This window comes from Cydia strobilella, chromosome Z (assembly GCF_947568885.1).
Source record: "Cydia strobilella chromosome Z, ilCydStro3.1, whole genome shotgun sequence".
In the NCBI taxonomy this organism is placed as follows: Eukaryota; Metazoa; Arthropoda; class Insecta; order Lepidoptera; family Tortricidae; genus Cydia; species Cydia strobilella.
This window is the reverse complement of record NC_086068.1, coordinates 15738936-15762116: the sequence shown is the minus strand read 5'-3', so window position 1 is coordinate 15762116 and position 23181 is coordinate 15738936. Positions and strand designations below refer to the sequence as shown.

The 23181-nt window shown below is 37.2% G+C and overlaps 1 protein-coding gene across 5 annotated transcripts in view; it reads right to left on the bottom strand.

Moving 5' to 3' along the window:
- Positions 1-3207: 3207 nt before the first annotated feature.
- Positions 3208-23181, bottom strand: part of LOC134754269 (nuclear hormone receptor FTZ-F1) — a 65317-nt gene continuing 45343 nt past the window's right edge. For 2 of the 5 annotated variants that reach the window (XM_063690488.1, XM_063690485.1), the window contains 2 exons: positions 22025-22074; positions 3208-12448 (listed from right to left, as the gene is read on the bottom strand). In XM_063690488.1, coding sequence (XP_063546558.1) covers positions 22026-22074 — 49 coding nt within the window. In that variant the 3' untranslated portion in view covers positions 3208-12448; position 22025. Of the gene's footprint in view, positions 12449-22007; positions 22075-23181 lie in introns of all 5 variants that reach the window. The other 3 variants (XM_063690487.1, XM_063690489.1, XM_063690486.1) reach the window with 2 other exon arrangements.

The following is a 23181-nucleotide window of genomic DNA, read 5'->3' as shown; positions in this document are numbered from 1 at the left end:
GAGTGAAAAAATGTAGCTTTTTAATTTAGTGAAGGCCATGAACTTCATACTACGGTACGGTACGGTACGGACGGTACGGTACGGTACGGTACGGTACGGTACGGTCCGGTCCGGTCCGGACTTACTTTTTTTTCTGTTTATTCTGTGTAATTCGAAATACATTTTAACCTTTAATATGTTCTCACTACTGAGGTGAAAAATTATGTGTGCAACACGAGAGCAAAGTTATTTTACATCTCGTGTTTTTGAGTCCCTCGCTTTCTCGGGACTCAAAATAAACACTCGCAAGAAAAACCAACTTTCCTCTCTTGTTGCACAAATAACTATTGTGACATTTGTCATAAACAGTCCGTTGCTCGGATATACAACTAGTGTCGGGTGGCCCTGACGCCCCGGTCCGGTCATGCCCCGGTCTAACGTGAGTCATTCTTATTTTTGTTACTGTATTTCCTCATTTACATGTATAACATAACACTACAATAACCAAGTCTTAATAACCAGACTAATATAATGACATTTTGATTTGTTTACCGGTCAACTCTTGGAAATGTTTCGTAGCGAAATAGTTTAATTTCCGGAACGGTTCTTTTCCAGCAATTTACTATTTACATTATTTACTATGTTTCGCTCTTGATTATGTATAGTTTAGGACATTTTTTGCCATTTATTATTTAATATTCAACACTTTAATATTATTCAAGTACACCGCTACAAGACACTGTGACAACAGTGACAACCTATCATTAAAATTATTGCCAGTGTAAGAAATTAGTTGCAATGAAATTCCGCAACATGGCCCATGATCATATATTACTGGTCAGGCTTTACCTGCGGCCGCCCCAAATTTGGGGTTTTGCCATAGATTCCGCGCACCGCTACGGAACGGACGCCTGCACGCGCTTGAGCCGCCTTGCGCGTAGTAGACGCGTTTCTTTAGAGAGTGAATCTTCTAGTAGGTACTATTATATATTCTGTGCTTTTACTTTTTTTTTATTTGTTAAATTCCCCCAAAGCTCTACTTGGCGTACTAGGGAATGCAATCACCAGCCAAAATTCATAATCGGTTTCGGTTACGGTTATGCCCGAAAAATAACCGATAATCAGGTACAGTATTAGGGAATGTGAGAGTAAATAAGTTCGTTTTTAGGGTTCCGTACCCAAAGGGTAAAAACGGGACCCTATTACTAAGACGCCGCTGTCCGTCTGTCTGTCACCAGGCTGTATCTCATGAACCGTGATAGCTAGACAGTTGAAATTTTTTACAGATAATGTATATATAACAACAAATACTAAAAAGTACGGAACCCTCTGTGCGCGAGTCCGACTCGCACTTGGCTGGTTTTTTAATAAAGCGCACGAAATACATAGGCCAGGAAATAAATGGAACACAATTTTTGACTTCGTAGCTTTGTTTGGACTACTTAGGAGGTAAACATATCAAAAGTCCCCGCCCGTAACCATGGTGCCGGGCTGGAGAGGGGGGTTTGAAGGTTCCATTTTTCGGTTTTTCGATTATATCTCGGAAACTATGCGTCTGAGCGACATGGCCACTTATAGAAAATGAAAAGCGATTTAATTTGTTAAAAGTTTTATTCAGTCAAGTTTTTCGATATCTTGTATAGTGTTTGAGATATCCGCTCCTGAAGGTTTATTTAGGGCTCTCATTTTTATTTTTATTATCTACATCAGTGAAGCTGCTAGGCCGGGTTTGGTAGTTTTCGTGTAAATCGGGGGTGCTGAATTCGTTTATGGTATCAACATTGACACCATTCCTAAGTAAAAACAAAATTAAAAAAAAAATGTTTTTTTTTAACTCCACGCTTAAACCGCTGAACCGATTTCGTTGAAATTTGGTATAGTTTGAGTCCCGGGACAGTACATAGGATAGTTTTTACAACCAAAATCAACTTTTGAGGGTGTGAAAAGTGGGTTGGAAGTTTGTATGGGGAATCAATAACCGCTGAACCGATTTAAATAATATTTGGGATGGTCTACATGTTTGATTTAGTTGAAAATGAAACCAAACATGACTTCAAACCTAAATTTAAACAGTATTAACGTCAGGAATTCAACTTCGGCGAAGAAGCTGAATTCCCCTCATACCAAATTTCACACCTTCAAAGTATGATTTTTGAGATAAAAACTATCTTATGTCCCGTCTCGGGACTTAAAACATCTCTATATCAAATTTCAACTAAATCTGTTCAGCGGTTTAAGTGTGAAGAGGAGTTAAAAAAAGGAATTTGTGTAAATTTTATATGTTTTTACTTCGAAATGAGGTCAATGTGATACCATAAATGAATTTGGCACTCCCGATTTATACGAAAACGATACGAAACATGGCCTAGTAGCTTCATCAGTATAAAATTTAGAGCCCTAGATAAATTTTCAATAGAGAATATCTCGAAAACTATTATCGATATCGAAAAATTTGACTGAATTAAACTTGTAGCAAATTTAATCAGCTTTCGTTTTATTTAAGTAGTCATGTCGCTAAGACGCAAAGTTTCCTAGATATTGAAAAACCGGAAAAAAATACCTTTAAATCCCTCTCTCCCCCCCGGCACCAGGGTTACGGATGGGGACTTTTGATATGTTCACCTCCTAACTAGTCCAAATAAAGTTACGTAGTCAAAAATTGTGTTCCTAGCATTTCCCTCTATACCTTCTTATTGCTTGGCCTAACAGTAAAAGTTAAAATATGACCTTGGTCGTGATACAATATTCAGTCTTTAATATTTCATAAATGAGTGAAGTAAATTTGGTATATTTTCGTTATTAAAGTCATCAAAGGCGTCAAAGCCAAGCCAAATCAGGATTTTTTAGTCATTAGAAGGTCAATTCATAGTATTTAAGTCATAAATAAATAACCGAAAATAACCGCAACCGGTTATTCAAGTTTCCAATAATCGGTTATGAATTTTTGCTATTAAAAAAGTAGTCAAATGCTATTATAGTGGTATCTATCTTTTACCTTTCTCCAAGCCAAATCAGGATTTTTTAGTCATTAGAAGGTCAATTCATAGTATTTAAGTCATAAATAAATAACCGAAAATAACCGCAACCGGTTATTCAAGTTTCCAATAATCGGTTATGAATTTTTGCTATTAAAAAGTAGTCAAATGCTATTATAGTGGTATCTATCTTCTACCTTTCTACATTAGGATATGCCAGAGTAAAAAATAAATATAAATGAGAAGTCAAATGTGTAAACGAAAATATCATTTATTTCTACAATAACGGGCGGCGCGGGCGGCGAGAGCGTGGCCCCTGCCGCAGCGCGCGCGAGCGTCTCACAATGTTTCTTGATCACCATGGAAATAAATACACAGCGACACACAGCCCAAGAGACAGCGCGTCGCTATACATGTATCTATGTTGCCGACTAAAAATAGGTCGTGTTTACAAATACAAACTTAGACATCTCTAAACAAAATTTACAATTAAAATAAGTTTAAAGATTTAGTGACAACATTAACTATTTTACCTTATAATGGTATAAAAGACGTAATGTGAGGTAATGACACAGTGTAGCGTGGCTATAGTACTTTATCCCGGCGAATCCACTATAACTGAAACTGTATTGCGGTGACATCAAAACGTACTTTAAATTCAAAATTATAACTAGGCAAGTCGTCTTAAGGACCGCAGACGGTAAAACCACTGTTAAAATTAGACTCTATTTGTATGTTTTCTATTAAATATTTATTATTCGCGTTGGAACAAGGGCACGAAAAAATATAAACTTTTAATAACACTATTATAAAATGGTACCTAAAATATAACAGGATATAGTACTAATTTTCTTCCTGTAAACCCAACACAAATATATCGTATCAAGTATTTGACATCTTTAATGACAAATAATGGGCGTAAAATCATTACTAGCGTTTACGTATATTTACAAATTATATAGAGTAATGTGTTCCACGCCCGCGGCTAATTAATTTAATAAAATCATAGTGATGCTTAGACAAAAGTGTGATGCTACCTTCCGTTTTGAAGCCACAACAACAGCGATCACATCGCTTGCGTTCAGTCAGAATGCGTCAGCCTCACAACAAGCCAGTATGGCGTAACTTAGAGGTGTACTTATGTATATTATGATACGTCGAGCGGCTGGGCCGCCGAGTTGCGAGGTGCGTTCCTCGCCCTCAGACCACAGTGACACGTAAACAGCCGTGTACTGTATCGCATCAAGAATTTCAATATACTAACAACAAATGCGAATTGCATTGGTATCCTTTAGCCCATTATTCAGAATCAACAATAAAATAACCTTTTAATAGCTCGAGTAAAACTGTAATGTTTACGTTGACCTAACTATATTTACAATAATCATGAATCAGAACTTACAGGCTCGCAAAATAAAGTTGGGTGCAACAGAAAATAATGTTTAGGTCTTTAAAAGACTTATTAGCTAATATGAACCCTCCAGGCAACGGCATGTCAATTCGCTCAAATTCACGTCCTCACATAAACTTAACCGAGAGAATACTATACACAGATTAAAGTTAAACAACACGTCGACTGAGATTAAATCTAACTTATCGTTAATGAACAACAAAGTGGTTAACTTACAAATTGGATCGCCTCATGTAGCGTTACCATTAGCATTATTTTGGAATGTGTGCGACGCGCACGCGCACGTGTCGTCGCCGAATCTGAGCGAAGCGACTCCGCCTGACCACTCATCGCTTACAACTCGACTCAAATGTACATTTATAACACACTAAGTGTATATTTTCAAATATGTACTTACATTGTAATTTATAAATATAGATATTCCTTACACAGACATTAAAATACAACTTTAATCTATATATTACAACCTAACTTTAAAAAGTAAATAGTAGGTTTAATGTTAATATGCATAGAATAACTCTTACTCAATAACGAAATTGTTGTCGATAAAAATAAGCAGATAACAAAAAGTGAAATAGCGATTAAACTGACTAACTGAAGCTAAAATTAACTTATGAACACTGGCACCTTATTGTTGAACCGTTTATTGTCTAAATTAGTAGTTCCATGGAGAAAACAGAAATATTGTACTTGTGGAGAATGGAAGGGCGCGTGCGTCTCCTGAGCAACACTGTCACAAACCCTGTACCTAATCAATTACCTAACTAATGGCACGCCACTCTGTAACCATGCACTTCACCTTGGACCTTCATCGATTCACTTCTTGTATTTCACGATTAATGTAACAACCTACGCGCCATTTATAATATCACAAAAACATACATGTTTGTACCTAAAACTCGTGCCTCTCGGAGCCAACGCAAGATTGTAGCATAGATTTGGCGCCCGAGTACCGTACCGTATGGTTTACGCGGTTCTCGGATCTCGGATCGACCTAAGTAAACATGGCAATAAAATTAAAATACAATTACAAAAGAAGTTATACTTCTTGTGTAGACCCCGTAAAAATGGCGTGTGGCTCCAATGCTCCATCAGCTCCGCGCTACCCCGTCTGCTGCTTGTCATATCACTTTACACCGGAACATAACATATCAAACTAACTGTCTCACTCCTTTCAAACCTCTTACGTGTCTGTTTCTTACGTATCTAGTAGATATAATATATATATATATATATATATATATATGTATATATATCATGTTGTATTCATTCAACATAGGTAAGATCAACTAGGTATACGCTGGTAATAAGATTTCTATTGAACAGTAGGCTATATGGCAGTCATCACTCACGATACAACAATACTTGATTCCCTGTATTAGCGCGGTGCACGGAATATATCTGGTACAAAACATTAATACTGTTACGTTAAATATTAAACTGCAAAATCACGTACAAATAAATACTGTATAAATGGTAACATATTCGGTAAAATTAAATAAACAACAAAGGAATCAAAAATTGTGGTATAAATTGTTTTAAAAGTGATATATTATTTAAGAAGGTAGGAGAGCTAGTGAACCATAGAGCCAGACGGGTGTCCTTGTCCTTACCGAGTACCCAGCCCGGACAGGCCCAGCAGGCTCAGGCCCATTCATCTGGCTAAGCAAGAGTCGCACGCAACGCCTATTGCACTATCTTCTTCTTGTCCTTGTCCTTTTCCCATTATTTGGGGTCGGCTCTCCTAGTTATATTTCGCCAGGATTCTCGGTCCTGGATCATCGCAGGGGGGATTTGGGCTTCCTCCATATCCCTGTTCACTTTTGCCAGCCATGTCAGTCGGGGTCTTCCTCGTCGCGATTGTGTGGGGAACATATCCAGCACCTTGCGTGTCATGTGTTGTGTGTGTGTTGTTCTCGGCGCATGACGTGCCCAAACCATCGAAGTCACCCTTCGGTTATTTTTTCGGGTAAAGATCTTACTTTAAAACTACCACGGACGTAGGTGTTACGGATGCGGTCTAGTAAGGTGACACCACCGGCCCAGCGCAGCATTTTCATTTCGGCGGCGTGAAGTTTATCCTCTAGCTGTTTTTTGAGGGGCCAGCACTCGGCGCCGTACGCCATGGCCGGACGGACTGCCGCTTTATAAACTTTTCCCTTAATGGTTACCGGCATTCTCTTGTCACATATGGCACCAGTTAGGTCCTTCCACTTCATCCAACCTGTGTTTATTCCGTGGTAGACATCGGTGTCAATGGTACCATTGCTGGAAATGACCGCGCCTAGGTATTTAAAGCTGTTAACATGATTTAATGGCGTTCCTTCCAAGGGGATGATATGGAGGTTTCGGTTACCGCTGAAGTTACAGTGCATATATATTCTGTTTTATGGCGGCTTATCCGTAAGCCTGCACTTTCCAACGCAACTCTCCAGTCCTCCAGCATTTTTTGTACCTCGTGACATGTTTCACTAATGAGGACTATGTCGTCCGCATAGAGCAGTGTCCATGGCGGTGGTTGTTGCAATTTGGCGGTTAAGTAATTCATTATGATGTTAAAGAGAAGGGGGCTCAGAGCTGACCCCTGACGGACGCCGACCTATACTTCAAACTCGTCACTCACTCCTGCTGGGCAGCGCACTCTGGTTGTGACATCATTCACACATCTTTTACGGTATCAATGTAGCATTCGGGTACATTATGTGCTCGCAGTGCCTGCCAGATTAGATTTCTATCGAATGCTTTTTCTAGGCCAATGAACGCCATGTGTAGGTCTGCCCTGTTGTCCCTGAATTTTTCGATTAGGATTCGAATGGTATGAATTGCGTCAGTGGTCGATCTTCCCGCAACAAAGCCACACTGGTTTTCGGTGATCTCAATAAACTGGAGTAATCTGCTTATTATGCGTTCCCTTATCTTTAGAGTATGAGGTATAAGTTTTATTGCTCTGTAATTTTCGCATAGTCTTATATCTCCTTTGTTCTTATAAAATGGGATGAGGTGACTTTTCCTCCATTCGCTTGGTATACCCTGCGTTATGATCGTGTTAAAAAGATTGGTCAGAAATACCACTCCTTTCGGACCTAACTTCTTCCACAGGTCGGCAGGAATATTGTCTGGTCTCAATCCTTTATTGTTGGCCATAGCTTTGACGGCTGCGTGTACTTCGTCAGGTGTTATACACGGAATAGGGCCTGCCGTTGGGGGTGTTGTGTCCGTGGGCGCTGTGCTCGGGTATGTTCGAGAGTAGTAATCTTTCCATCTCATCTGGATATCGCAGTCTGATGTAAGCAGTTGACCCCTTTCGTTTTTTATGTACTTGATGGTCTTCGCGTCTTTGGTGTTGGCACTGATTCCAGCTTTGCGTAGAAATTGCTATCACAGGAAGCTTTAGCTTGCGCTACCGCCCGCTTCTCCTCTTTCTTTGCATCTTTGTACGCAACGTTATCTGATGCATCATTGGTTTGTTGCCACTGTTTAAAAATGGTATTTTTTCGCGCCACCTTATCTCTCACATCGCCATTCCACCATTTCGCGTCTTTGTCGTTGCTCAGAGGCTCCTTCGACATACCAAAATGTTTATCAGCTTTCTGGTTGCAGAAGCTTTGGAAGGCATCCCATGTTGCTACAACGTTGTTGTCGTTGTTTATTGCTATCATTTCATCCTTTATGTCGTTTACCAGTTTGTGCCCCTCTGATCGGTCTAACCTGTGCCATCTTATTCTGGGTCTATCTTTCTTTACCTTTATAGACCTTTTTACAAGAAGCTGCAACTAGGATCCTGTGTTGTGCGGTCAGAGATTCTCCGGGGATCACTTTACAGTCTTTGAACAACCTGACATTTTGCCAGAATGTAATCAATCTGTGTACAGTTTCCACCGCTTTTGTATGTTATTAGGTGTTGGTCTGCTTTCATAAAAAAGGTATTGATGATGGCAAGATCATACGTAGCTGCGAACTGTAGTACGGATTCACCTGCGTTCTACCTTGCGAAGCCCTGGTTTCCATGCACTCTTTGGTATGTGTTCGTAGTACTCCCCACATGTCCGTTTAGATCTGCGCCAATGTACTTCGACTCGTCCGATGGTATCGACTGCAGAATATCGTGGATGTCATCCCAGAAGAGCTGTTTTCCAGCGTTTGAGCAGCCAACTAGCCAACTATGCGGTTATTACATTCATACATCTAGTGCAAGTTTTATCTGTTGACCATTCGATCTTGCAGATCTTTATCTAAGACAATTCCTACACCTTTCCGTTGTCCGCTTCCGTGATAGACGAGCTTGTAATTGTTCCCTATTTGTCTCGATTTTGACCCCTTCCATTTTGTCTCCTGTATACAACGAATATTTATGCGTCTTCAGCGGAGAACTTCGCTCAATTCAGCGCTGCGTCCTGTCATCGAGCCTACATTCCAACTAGCGATTCGCAATTTATGATTTTAGAATCTAGGTTCGATGTTTCTTCCCTCGCTTTGGGGGTACGCCCTAGTATTTGTCGCTCTGCTTTTCCTGGTGCCGTCGCTTGAGGGGTATGCCCTAGTGTTTATACTTGTATCTCTTTCTGGACTTTTCATAACTAAGATAAATATATTGGCTTTCGTTTTACGGCCGGCTGCCACCAGACGCCAAGAATGTTACTCTCCTGGAGAGCATGAGCGCTACCGTTGGCCATGTGTGGCTCTTCCGCTACCATCCCTTCTACGTACTCCATCCTAAGCACGTAGCACACCTTAAGCCTCTTCTTCAATTACCTCAAAGGAGCCCGAAGGCTCCAGCGATATAACCATTAAACGCCTATTGCACTATGCCATAAATATAACCATTACACCCGCCCAGCCCCTGCTTGTTGCAGATCCAAAACTGGATATAAGAATCCCTTCACTAATCAGAACTTCCCTGAACCTAAATACATGAAAATTTAAGTGATAATTAGAAATATAAAAAGAGTAGGTAATAGGGTATTTGACTGTATTTAAAATAAATTATTTTACACTATGCATGAAATAAAGCACCAGAAGAATAATAGAGAAACGTAGACAGCAGTTATTTTTAAACACAATTTCTACACACATATCAATAAATTTCATTTCATTTTATTTCTATTTTGAAGCCCGTATCAAACTATAAAGAGAAGGTAATTTGATCGTGACGCCACATGCTAGTGTTTCATATAAATTTCATAGTAGCAAATCGTTTTGACAGTTCGAAAAAAGAAACTGATTTGACTAGTAGTCAAATACCCTACAGAATATGTAAAATGATATTTAAAGCATCTATACAAAACACGTAACCGCTAGCAGTGTGTTAGAAACGGAAGAGCTACACGATAACTGAAACTGATCGTACGTGGTTACAAAAGTGGGGATGGACGATCACCAAGCGACGTACCTAACTTACAAACATTTTATGCGATATACCTATATACAATAAAATATTATTCGGTTGTTCTGTATCATTGAATGGAGGTAATGTTTTTGTAATAAAATTACCACAACAACATTAGAAGGAACTTTTTTTTACAGTTACTTTAAAGCAGGTACTACCCTTCATACAGTACGTGTCGGGTTGCTATGTGTATATATGTCTAACATATATCACCAATAGGTGGTAACTATTGTTCTGTTGCAAACTAAATTATTAGTAAGGTGACTCGGACCAGTATCACTAATTATAAGATAGTGCCGTGTCGCACTCGTGTCTCGGGCGGCCAGGTCGTACGATAGATCGAGAGGAACTTTTCGTATTGTGTCACAAACATTATAAAAACCCCAATTGTTCGTTAAACCATTATATGTGCTATCGTTTTGTAATGTATGCTATCGCTTTTACTATATATATCCGATAGATACTACTAAGGACTTGGAAGTAATCAATGCTTGTGAATAAAACGTGTGCGAAAAAACTGTACCTAATTAATAGATTCTCGAAATGTTCCTTTCGGTCTGTTTATTACCACTGGATCATTACTTAAAATTTCGCTATTACTAAACTCAAATAAATCTCTAAAATATGTCATGAGAATAAATTTACAGTGTTCACTGGACGGTATTAAATATAAAACATGGTGCAATAATTTTATACCGCAAGCAGCAAAGTCAAATAATAAAATAACATTACCCAACATGTACTAATCTACAACTCGTTGATGCGGCTTACGGTACCGTCGCACTTGGTGCAATGACACTATAATATAGGTATATAATATTAACATTTACTTACACATACCGTCAATCACATGTTCGATTAATAAAAACCATCCGAACGACACGACGCTCGGAGGCGCGCGCTGCAGCGGCCGTCGCGACCCGCCACCCGCCGCCCGCCACCCGCCGCCGCGAGCGGGCCGCGGCGCCCGTCGCTCTACTAACCTTATGTTACTAAAATATAAGATCCCAAAAGAAATTGCAGCGCAGGTACCTACATAATACACAGTGATAACAATATTATATATAACCACTTTCACTTACGGATTGATCATTTAATTTTTTTACGTACACTACTATATGATAGAAAAATACGAAATAATGTACTTTAATTTTAACATATTTTATATGTTAATAAAGAACAATATTTTTTATAAAAATACATCATTTTCCTTGGCCGCTGGCCAGTAGAAACTAGTACCCATATTATCTTTTAAAAATCTATGATTTTTAAGGCTTCTTTCAGTAGGTACGATGAAGGTTAATTTACATAATTTATAATAGTATAAGTATATTTTATCACTGTAAATGTGCTAGTTAGTTTTAACAAGGATTATAATTTGTACTGGTATGGCCGATAAACATAATTTGACATCATAATACAACAAATATAAATATTTGAGGGTTAATTTTAAATATGAATTTAACAATTGGTCTTATAGTTAGAATAAACTTTTAAAATGTTACATGCCAACTCTCAATAAAATCTGCAATAGTGAATCCTATAAGCCGCCGCGCGTGCGCGGGTTTGTCGGCGCGGCCTGCCGAGTGCCGACGCGACGTGCTAAATACGTCGTGCTGACCGCGTCAGCTATACAATATATCACCATAGAACACACACTTTACTACTTGTTAAGTGCCTCAAAATTACTTAAATAATTATTCATTTGTGTATTTATAATTTTGAACAATACATAAGAAAAGGCGGCGCTAGCAGTAGCGCGCAAAACCAAACATACTCGTACTATAGTTACCGTAATAAAACTAACAACTATTATTATACATACTTTTCAACTAACATTAAAAACGGTTTTTCATCAAATTTCTTCGTTTATAATCACAGACGCTTTCCTAAAATATGTATGTAATATTTCTCTTCACTAAGCAACAAAGTCCAAAGAATCTATAGTTAACACATGTATTTACAATATAAAATATTTTCAGTGAATATGCTAAAAGAAGCCAAGCCATCGATACACCATCATTGTTTCGTATTTGACCCAGAAGTTACACAAATCTTTTCATTATTGTTAGTCACGCGTTGCGTTTATACTTGTATTGCATGTACGGTTGACCGTGGAATCTGATTAAAGACAATGCTCTAAAAGAAAGCGTTCATGAGGATCATGAGCCTTCAGGTGGCTGACCTTAGCCTATTTCGGTAGTAAAACACACACCCGCTGCGGGTCAGCACGCCTTCAAGTGTCTTCACTGTGTGCCATTAAAAACATTAAATGAAAACAAACAACCAAGGAAATGCAAGACGCAAGAATCAAGAATAATATTTGTATTGTTTGACTTGGCTTAAGAATTCGTCTGACTATTGTTTCTCTGAATGGTCGAGCGTACAATTTGCTGATTATAATTTTGATTCACATTTGAATTAAGACGACATACTGTTTTATAAATATTTCTGTATTCGTGTTATGAAGCTAGATATTAGGTAGATAAATATTTGTTTTATGTATTCGGACTAGGCACGCGCCGCACCGCTCGGCCGGCGCTCAGCGCAATAACTTATTTAATCACACACCAAATTATAAAGTAAAGCTAAGTTAATAAGTAAAGTTTGTCTAACAACGTTTTATCTGATGTGGTGTCGGGGCGCTTGGCGCTGCTTCGGTCTTAACCTTACCCTTCTTCACTGGGACTTCAAGATCTGGAAACAGAAATCGCCAACAGTGTAAAAACATGTCATAAGTGTCATAACGCCTCTTAAAAAAAAAACACGCAAACAAAATATGGTCAACATGTCGTAAACATTATATGTTGTCACATCTGATCTGTTAAGCCCATCACGGAGTCCACACACGAAGCTGTAATATATATTTTGGTATCTTACGATAAAGATCGTAAAATAAGAATAAGATGCGATAAGAATTGCAAGGCATCTGCAGGTGCCTTAAGATGCCTTGCGATATATCGCTTGGTATATTTCGTCCCTCTCACAATGTAGGTGCTAGACAGAGAGCGATATATATTTTGGTATCGTTAGCGTGTGTGGTGCTTAGCGATACTCTAAGATATCTGTCGTTATCTGCCGATATAGGTATTATCGCTCCGTCTGTGACGAGCTTAACCCTTTAATAATTATATTTTAAGTTCAAATTATGACAAAACTAACTGCAGTCGTGTTTACTTAGTTACAGTGCATTATATACGATAAGAATTCACGTAAGCGACCGACAACATAGTAGGGTAAGTAAGCGCCTTGAGCATGCACTTTTGTGTCAGGCGATGCCGCTTGGCACGATTGTTCCTTAGGTCAAACAAAGCCGATTTGGTCCGGTAGCCGGTCGGCTCCCCGGTTCCAATGTATGCTATATATCTTCCTGCTCTTAGCAACTAGGGCAAGTTATATATCATTTTTGAAATAATTATTATACCTTTCCATACCAAAAAAGTGATATTTGTAAAAAAAAAATGAAAATGTAATGAATTTTTTTGTGATAAACTTAGCTATTACAATCACAGTGTGGCGAATTACACTAAATAAAAAATTGGACAATGTAACCAATTTCTTCTTTATTTTAGAACGCCATATTCAGTGTTTTTGTAAACATTTTTAATCTTTGACTTTGGCCATAGCTCCATTTGTATGAAAATCGTCACCGCCACGCGCAATAAATGTTTTTTTTCCTACAAAAAAATGTATCAATGCCTCCCTGGAAATGATGTATTCCAGAATGAAGAATCCCATCAAAAACATTACATGTAAAAAGATGCAAGTCTCGCAACGCAATTCTTCTACTACAAAAAAGTTTTGAGATGTAATGTGATACCAAGTCGGTTATTTTAGTCAGTGCCAGGGGGTGTTAAAACCGCATCAATATTAGATACCTTTAATTTGTAATACGTATAATGACTTGGCCATCGCACGGCTGCATAATGACATAAGGATCATCATCAACTATTAAAAATAATTCTAATTGAACATAACGCTAGCGCTAATCACATGCAGCTTGAGCATTAAACATATTTAGGAGTACGGTACGGTACGAGTATAGCATTATGTGCGATTGCCAAGTCATTATATGTATTAAAAATTTAAGGTATCTAATATTGATGCGGTTTTAACACCCACTGGCACTGACTAAAATAACCGACTTGGCATCACATTACATCTCAAAACTTTTTTGTAGTAGAAGAATTGCGATGCGAGACTTGCATCTTTTTACATGTAATGGTTTTGATGGGATCTCATCTCTTTTTGTAGGCAGTCCTTCTTTTCGGGTACTACTTCTTGTACGTCAGCTACCACTTTTCTCAAAGCTCATACTCATACCCGTCCCACACCATACTCGTACTCATACCTATACAATAGGTACTCACGGCCATACCAAACTATACTTGTATTCATACAATACTCATACCATAAAAAACATTTATTTACATACAAGATATATACAGTGGTACTACGTAAACGAAATTAATAACTAGCTTAAATCTAAAATAGGCCCTTGAGGCATTGTACCAAGGATGCTGGCGGCATTTCCCCGCTGTATCGCAATGCTGATACGTTGTGCGAGAAAGCCGCCAGCTCTATACTCATACCTATGTAAGTCCCCATCCCATACCATACCCGCACTCATACCTATACCATATTCATATCCTTACCATACTCATAGTCATACAATACTCATACTAAACACATCTTTATACTCACATCGTACATCTTAGACCTTTACTAATTATTTGTTGGAACTGCAAAAGTAACTTTGTAATAGCATATTTTTGGGTACACTACATAATTCCGAAAAACGTTATGCCGAATTTCAGAAAAACGAATTTAATTATTCCGATTTTTAAATGCTCGACCTATCAAAATTCCGACTGTCGTAATTATGAATGCTGAAAATCAGGCAGATTTATATTTCCGAAAAGACGAATTTTGTAAATTCCGAACCACATAATTCCGATTATAACAATTCCGATGGTGACAAACACCGAATTTGACAATTACGATTTTTGAAATCACGAATTCCGAATTGCCATTATTCCGAATTTTATAATTCCGAATTGACGTTATTCCTATTTTAAACATCCCAATTTTTAAATTTACCAATAACGATATTCCGAATATTTTGTTAAAGTTAAAATCTAACCTAATCCACTTTTCTGGTAACAGTTAGTTTTCTTGGGGGTCGCAGTTCAAACCTAACCTAACCCACTTCTGGCAACAGTTCGTTTACTTGGGGGTCACAGTTACAACCTAACCTAACCCACTTCTGGCAAGAGTTCGTTTCTGAATAATTTTTCCGACCTTACAAAAGACCGAATCTCTGAATACCGAATTACTCAAACGAAACGTGTCTTCATTTGAATATCACGAATTTCATATTTCCGACCTTACAAAAGACCGAATTTCTGAATTCCGAATTATCTTATTTCCGATCGGACAATGGTTTTTCGCAATTTAAGAATTCGGAAATACATTTTTTCGGAAAAGTGTTAAATCGGAACTTTAAGCTTTCGGTAAAATGACAATCGGATTTTAAATTTTCGGAAATAGCACATTCGTGATTTTCTTCCATCGTGTTTTTAAAAATCATAATTTTGATATTTCGGACTTATAAAAAATCGGGATTATGAAAATCGTGCTTATTAAATTCGGAAAAACATATTTCGGAATTATTGGGTGTTCCCCATATTTTTATATGGGACTACAAACTTACTTATGCAGTTTCTAAATCTTTAAAATGTGACTGATATTGCAATATTTTTAAGTTTTTTATCCTAACCTATGTTAACCTAAAAACTACTTATTTTTAAAATTTGCACGGTACGATCTCGTGGCTACCGGGCCAAATCAGCTTTGTTTGACCTAAGGAACAATCGTGCCAAGCGGCATCGGCATCGCCTGAGACTAAAGTTTATACTGCTGCTGCATTTACTGTCGTTACTTACCCTACCCTACCCTACTAACATCCCCATTACAAATCATATCATATCAAATAATCCTTGTCTGAGTACCCATAACACAAGCCTCCTTGGGCTTACCGTAAGAGTTAGTCAATCTGTGTAAGAATGTCCTATAATATTTATTATTTTATTTATGTATTATGTCATCCATGCACGGTAAAAAATCATTATAAAATATTTTGTAAACGACTACAGTTATGACTATGGTTATTAAAAAAACAATAATTGTATTACTCTTGAGATATTAACTTAAATTGTATGGTGTAAGGGACCATTGCAATCTGTATGAAATGCTTAATATAACTAACGTATTTAATTCGATAATTATTAATACTGTTAAATGTTGCCAAGACGAAACCATAAGGCTCGCACTGTCAAAAAGTTATTAGATCTCTTGTAGAGCCAAGCTTCTAACTCTACAAGCCCTAACATCACAAACTCTACACCTTAGTCAAAATATGTGGTTTCGTTTTGCTACCGCCACATGGTGTAAGGAGAAAATTTTATTTACTATTCATTATTTTTTATTATACAATAGTTCTTGTAACGAAGTAACGAAACGGCCAAGCCACGTATTTTGACTAAAGTGTAGAGTTTGTGAAAGTTAGGGCTGGTAGAGTTAGAAGCTTGGCTCTACAAGAGATCTGATAACTTTTTGATAGTTCGAGCCTTATAGTTCGTCGTGGCAACATTTTACATGAAAATGTTTTTGGTGGACTTTCACTTCCTTTTGTAAGTTGGTTATGACAATCTTCTATCTCCTAATTTAAAGGGGTACCCCCCCGGTAATTTACTATTAAATTCCTGAAATACGTAATTGGGGGCATCTTTTATACGATCTGCTTTTTACTGACTCCCCATACAAACTTCAACCCCCTTTTCCCCCCTAACGCCTTTTCCATCCTTTCAGGTTGATTTTGGGGTTGAATACTATTCTATATCCTTCCCCATAACAAAAACTGTCTATATGCCAAATTTCAACTAAATCGGTTCTGCGGTTATTGATTCCCCATACAAAATTCCCCCCCCTTTTCACCTCCTTAGGGGCTAAAAATGTCGTTTTTTTTTTTTTTTTTGCTATTTGTGTACTAAGACTATCTTACATACCAAATTTCAGCTTCCTAGGACTTCAAGAAGCACCCTAAAGGTTATGATGATCATATGAATAAAATCTAAATTTAATTGAATATTTTTTATGTTTAACCAATTTACACAAAACCTATACGGGCCTATGGTTGCAACCGCTGTGTGGAGCTGTCGTCGTGCACGGTCCCAATAGGGGGCAGCATAGCAGCCGTCAGATTTTTGGCGCGAGGTGTAAATTATTTATGCATCCGATGTAGCCCACAAAATGGCAGAACCTACTATGCACAAGAAAACGTACGAGAACGGTAGCACTTGCTTTGGCAATGTACATGTTTGTTTCCGATTCAGGCCACAAGATGGCAAACCCTCTAATGCGCACGCTCCCTATAGGGTATTTTACTATAAGTCAAATCAGTATCGTTTTTTGAACTGTCAAAACAATTTGCCACTGGAATTTATACCAGGGGTGCGAAACTCCTCGCTTCGGCCAAACTCGGCTCCGTTCGGCTTAGCATTGTTCCGAGCAATTATTAGGGTTGTCACAAGTTGACGTCCCTTTGCGTGCACAACCACAGATAAGATATTGACTTGAATTTTGACAACCCTAAATAGCCGAAAGGGATAGTGTCATATATTAGAAAGGGACAGAATGATTCGACCCTGAACCGCTGTCTAACTTCGGTTTTGTAGGAAGTTTTCTTCTGTACTTCTGTGTTTATATAAAACTTTACACAATGACGTCACGGTCAAGTCTACTCTTTATACAACCTACTCTTTATAGTTCTGTACGATGTATAAAATAGAAATTGTGTCTATAAAAATAACTCCAGTGTACGTTTCTCAATGAATGTTCTGGTGCTTTATTTCATGCATGGAGTGAAGTAATGTATTATAAATACAGTCAACATCCCTATTATACAACAACCTTACCGCAATGCATTAGGTCGCTATTCCACCTGTACAATATCTTGGTCGAATGTGCATTGCGACTCACTATCTCACTAAGCAAAATGTGAGTCGCAAATACACATTGGACAAATAAATTGGAAAGGTGGAATACTACCCTTAGGAAATATAATTCAAATTTGTGCAGTTACTTATTTAAAAAAAGGTAAATTATAAAAAAAAGCATTTTTAGTATGAGACTGAAGACTCAGAAACAAGACTCAGTCTTTCTCTGAGATCACGGGGACAATGCCGCCGAAACGTCGGAGGTAATTTTAAAGCTAAAGTATATCATTAAGTCCCGTTAAAGTAGATAATAGTAGGTTAGTAATTATTTATATTGGAATACAAAATCGGCCGATTTTAATTTTTTTGTTGATTTTTAGGGTTCCGTACCTCAAAAGGAAAAAACGGAACCCTTATAGGATCACTCGTGCATATGTCTGTCTGTCCGTCTGTCACAGCCTATTTTCTCCGAAACAACTGGACCAATTAAGTTGAAATTTGGTACACATATGTAAGTTTGTGACCCAAAGACGGTCATGTAACGTAAACAAATAAATTTTAAATAAGGGGGGCACTTTTGGGGGGTAAATGAGAAAATTAAAAAATAAAGTTTTTTAAACTATATCGTGTACATATCAAATGAAAGAGCTCATTGTGAGAATCTCTAATATATTTTTTATTTTAGGATAAACAATTTAAAAGTTATTCAAGAAAATAGGCAAAAAATGAAAATTCCCCCCTTTATCTCTGAAACAACTGGGTCTAAAATTTAAAAAAAAACACACAAAATAGATCTTTACCTATAGATTACAGGAAAACCTATTAGAAATGTGCAGTCAAGCGTGAGTCGGACTTAATTACTTAGTTTTTGATCCGACCCCTACGGGTTTTTTAAAAACATTTCACTCACGGTTCACATAAAAAATACATTGTTTAAATTGTGTAATGTACGGAACCTTTGGAACGCGAGTCCGAAACGCACTTGGCCGGTTTTTTTTTCTTTAGTTTTGCATAAAAGTTGGTTGGTTTGAAGATCTCATTCTGGGTGGAATAAATACGAAATCCCAATTAGGGACAAAAATAATGTATGTCCTTTTCCGTATAGTACAAAACAAATACTGCGTGTTTGATTATAGTAAGATACTTGATATCTTTTATCAATAATAGTATTTTACATAAATAGGATTTAGCTCATATGAGTTCACTAATATAGCAATGAAAATTGATGTATGAATTTTTGAACTTGAACAATTTTGATTCTAATAGTTTAATACATGTTATAATTCCAATAGGTATGCGAATTCGGCTCTTATTTGTCTGCAATGTTTTCATGGATAAGCCGATAAAAATTAAATTACAGAGAATTTGCTTATTGTATTTTTGACCTCTATTTATTTCAATATTGTTTTTTAATTTGGAAATAATTTGAAATATAATTACAGAATATCTCAGATCTCAGAACAAAATAAAGTTTCACTAAATTTCGCAATAAAACAGCGCCTATCCGCTTTAGGCAGGTTACCCGCTTTAGTCGCCATTCGCCTTTGTATCCAAATACACGGAGCAAAAAAGGAGGTCCTTTTTAGGGTTCTGTAGCCAAATGCAAAAAACGGAATCCTTATAGATTCGTCATGTCTATCTGTCTGTCCGTCCGTCCGTATGTCACATCCACTTTTTTCCGAAACTATAAGAACTATACTGTTGAAACTTGGTAAGTAGATGCATTCTGGGAACCGCATTAAGATTTTCACACAAAAATAAAAAAATAAAAACAATAAATTTTGGCGTTCCCCATACATAGAACTGAAACTCAAAAATACGTGTGGGGTATCTATTGGGTAGGTCTTCAAAAATGTTATTGAGGTTTCTAATAATATTTTTTTCTAAACTGAATAGTTTGCGTGAGAGACACTTTCAAAGTGGTAAAATGTGTCCCACCCCCCCGTAACTTCTAAAATAAGAGAATGATAAAACTAAAAAAAAATATGATGTACATTACCATGCAAACTTCCACCGAAAATTAGTTTGAACGAGATCTAGTAAGTAGTTTTTTTTAATACGTCATATATCGTAAACCGCAATTTACCTTTTACTCACGTTTCAAATAAAAAAATCATTGTTTAAATTGTGTAATGTACGGAACCCTCGGTGCGCGAGTACGACCCGCACTTGGTCGGTTTTTTTAAATTAAATTAAATCTATCTGGGGCCCATTACTCGAACCGTATTATGCTAATATTATTAGTGTGTTGCCATGGTAACCCATACGATTTGACATTTCGTGGATTAATAGTCTAATACCGTCTGATAAATGGGCCCCTGATGCGAATTACTTTTGAGTTTCATATGATTTACGTGAAAACTTTGAAAAATAACGGATTTTTGTCCTTAGCTGACAAGATAAATGTGGCTTTTGACACATTACCCCACGCGACCGCGTCAAGTGTTCCTCCCGAGTCCCAGAGGCCCATATAAAGGCTTTATCCAAAACGTAATATTAACTTTGATTAAATGTAAAGGTCAATAACGAAACTAACGATTCTGGTACTTAGGGCCACTTGCAAAACCGTTAACCTAGTGTCAAATTATACTGGTAACCATGGTAACTCCAGCTTTAACCGGTTCGGGACAGCATCGTGATAGAATACTCGTGACCTCACGATGCTCCCCAATAACGGCAGAGAGGGTAACGTTTTTGCTTAAATAAATACTTTGGGAGATAATCGAACCGATAGTCTTAACAGATATGAATCTGAATCAACAGTTTCCTAGAGATTTTCAGTATTTTTCTAGCTAAACTTTATTTATGAAATAAAACTATGAAAACGGATTATATCGCGTATATTAAACTTATAATACATCCCGCCGTTTCGAACCCTTTACAGCGTTCGTGGTCAACGGGTGACTGAGGAAAAACTACAAAGTGCAAAAATACCCACATACTAAAAATAATGAACCATCATAGACTATAAACTTTAAGGCTGGTTGTACTTGCAAAATCGGTTCATAAGGCTAGTTAACGATACAACTATTTTCAAGTAAAGATATATACGCGATAAAAACTACGCCGGCTCCAACCCTACACCGATGTTTTGTCAGGATTACTAATTATCGAATCGACAAAGAAATGTAACCCTTAGTATTTTATTGATAACATGACATACTTACGTAATAGAACTAGGACGTCAGGCTTGGGGCTCCAATTACTTGACTGACTGATCTGTTAATGATTATTAACAATATAGGTAAGTATGTCATGTATCGTGGATTATTTGGATTGTTTTTTCGTTAATACAATATATTCAATTAGGGACTAAAAAATTGATGTAAGTTGAAACTTATGCGTTTTTGAAAACTGTTACTGGATAGGTAAATTATTTGGTTTATGAAGATAACAGAATTCAGGCTTATATTATATACGGCTATTGCTGGCTATGTGCGAAATGATTGGTACGGAAACCAAAAGTGAGTATGTGTGCTGTTATCTCAAAGTGTCTACTGTCAAAAAGTGGCCCATGGCGTGTCAAATAATTATAAATTTGTGGAAAAAAAAGTAAGTAACCGATTGATTATACGTGACATATAATTGGATATGCTTTTAAAAATAACTCAAATGTATCTATCTCAATGATTAAGTAAATTATTGATTAATTTAATGGCTTTGAAAGTTAAAAAAGTGCTTTCCTCGAGCTATCGATGTTTTTTTTTCAAATCTGTGCAACCTTACTATTTACAGTATTACATTAATCATTAATAATTTTGATGAAAAAAGGCAGAAATTAAAATTAATGATTCACTTCAATTGAACTTGGTGGAAAAGTTGAGGTTGATATAAGTAAATTAAAATACAATAACAATTATTATATGAATCGTTAATGATGGGATAAATGTGAATTTCTTATAGGTACATAATTTGTATGAGGCCCCAGCCTAGCCTAGCCTAGTTACTAGGTCCGTACAGTAATATGAATATGTTTCCGCCGCCGCCGCTATTGGTTTACAGTTAGTAGAGTATGGGCTATGTAATGGGCATCCGCGTCTAGCTTCCCTGAGTGTACTTTGCTAACACAGACCACCGTCAGAAAATAAAACAATTAAAAAAGGGGAAAGACATTATACATAAAACAGTTTTCAAAGTCATACAAAAATATATAACAACTTGTATTGTTATGTTGTAACTGTTGCAAATGAAAGCAACCTACTCGAAATCCAACTGAACTGAGCAATGAACGTGCAAACACCGTGCGGGTGCGAAACAACGCAAAGGGAATGCTTACTCTAAATGGGCGAATGCGGGTCAATGGCGTCGCTTGGCAGGAAACCGCACCTGACACAGAGCAACAAATCTATTAAGGTACCATCAAGCAGGCTACTCACTCACAAACCGAAATCTCAATAAGGATCCCTTTGAGTTGAAGGAACATAGGGTCGGTGTATATAGTAAATGCTAATTCTTGTGAGCGGATTCCGGGCTCCTTCACATTGGAACGGGGGAAACGCCCAGATGAACGTACCAACAAGCGTCGCTGGATCTCATGTAGTATCACGGGTGCCACCCCCTGCCAATTTGAGTCATTTTATTTACACCGGTTCCGCAGCCTGTCTAATTTTAATTTATTCAATGAATGATAATTGACTAGCATTCTTTAGAATTCTCATTAGGAAGTGTAAAGCGGAAGATTTTTAATTATATGTATTACTAAAATAGAAAAGATAAATGGATAGCGATAATCACAGGATAACATTTCTGACGTCTGAGTAATAATTAAATTTTGGTTCTCTGCCTTTTCGCCGAAAATTGTATTGCCGAATTTCGCTTACCAACCAACTTTTCGCAGAAGTCTCATTAGGCCGAATTTTATTTCCCAACTTCACATAATCCAACCTAACCCAACCTAGTACGTCATTTTCATTTCCATTTTCATTTTCATTTCTAACTATGGGGTTGGGAAATGAAATGGTTGGGAAATAATTATTTGTTAAAAGTTATTCGGCCAAATGAAACTTCTGCGAAAAGTTGGTTGGCAAGTGAAATTCGGCAATACTTTTTTCGGCGAAAAGACAGGATCCCTTAAATTTTATTATTGTGTTCACATAAACAAGACGCATTAAGTTAAGTTCAGTGATCCGTATCCGGAGAAGGAGTATCTTTTATTATTATGATATAATAATCCCACAGCTACAATAGCCCCGATTAACCTTATTTATTTCAATGTGAAATGTAGGTAACTGACGAAAGATTGACGGAATCACATATGGGTACCTATCCGAAATCAGTGAAGAAACTACCTACTTACCTATGTACATACAGTCATTAAGTTTACTACGAACTGTAGGCCATTTTTTGTTTAATAATAATTTAAATACAACATAACAATTTTAAATAAATCAGCAATTTTAAACTAAATAACCAAAGATGAATCGTGACTTAAGT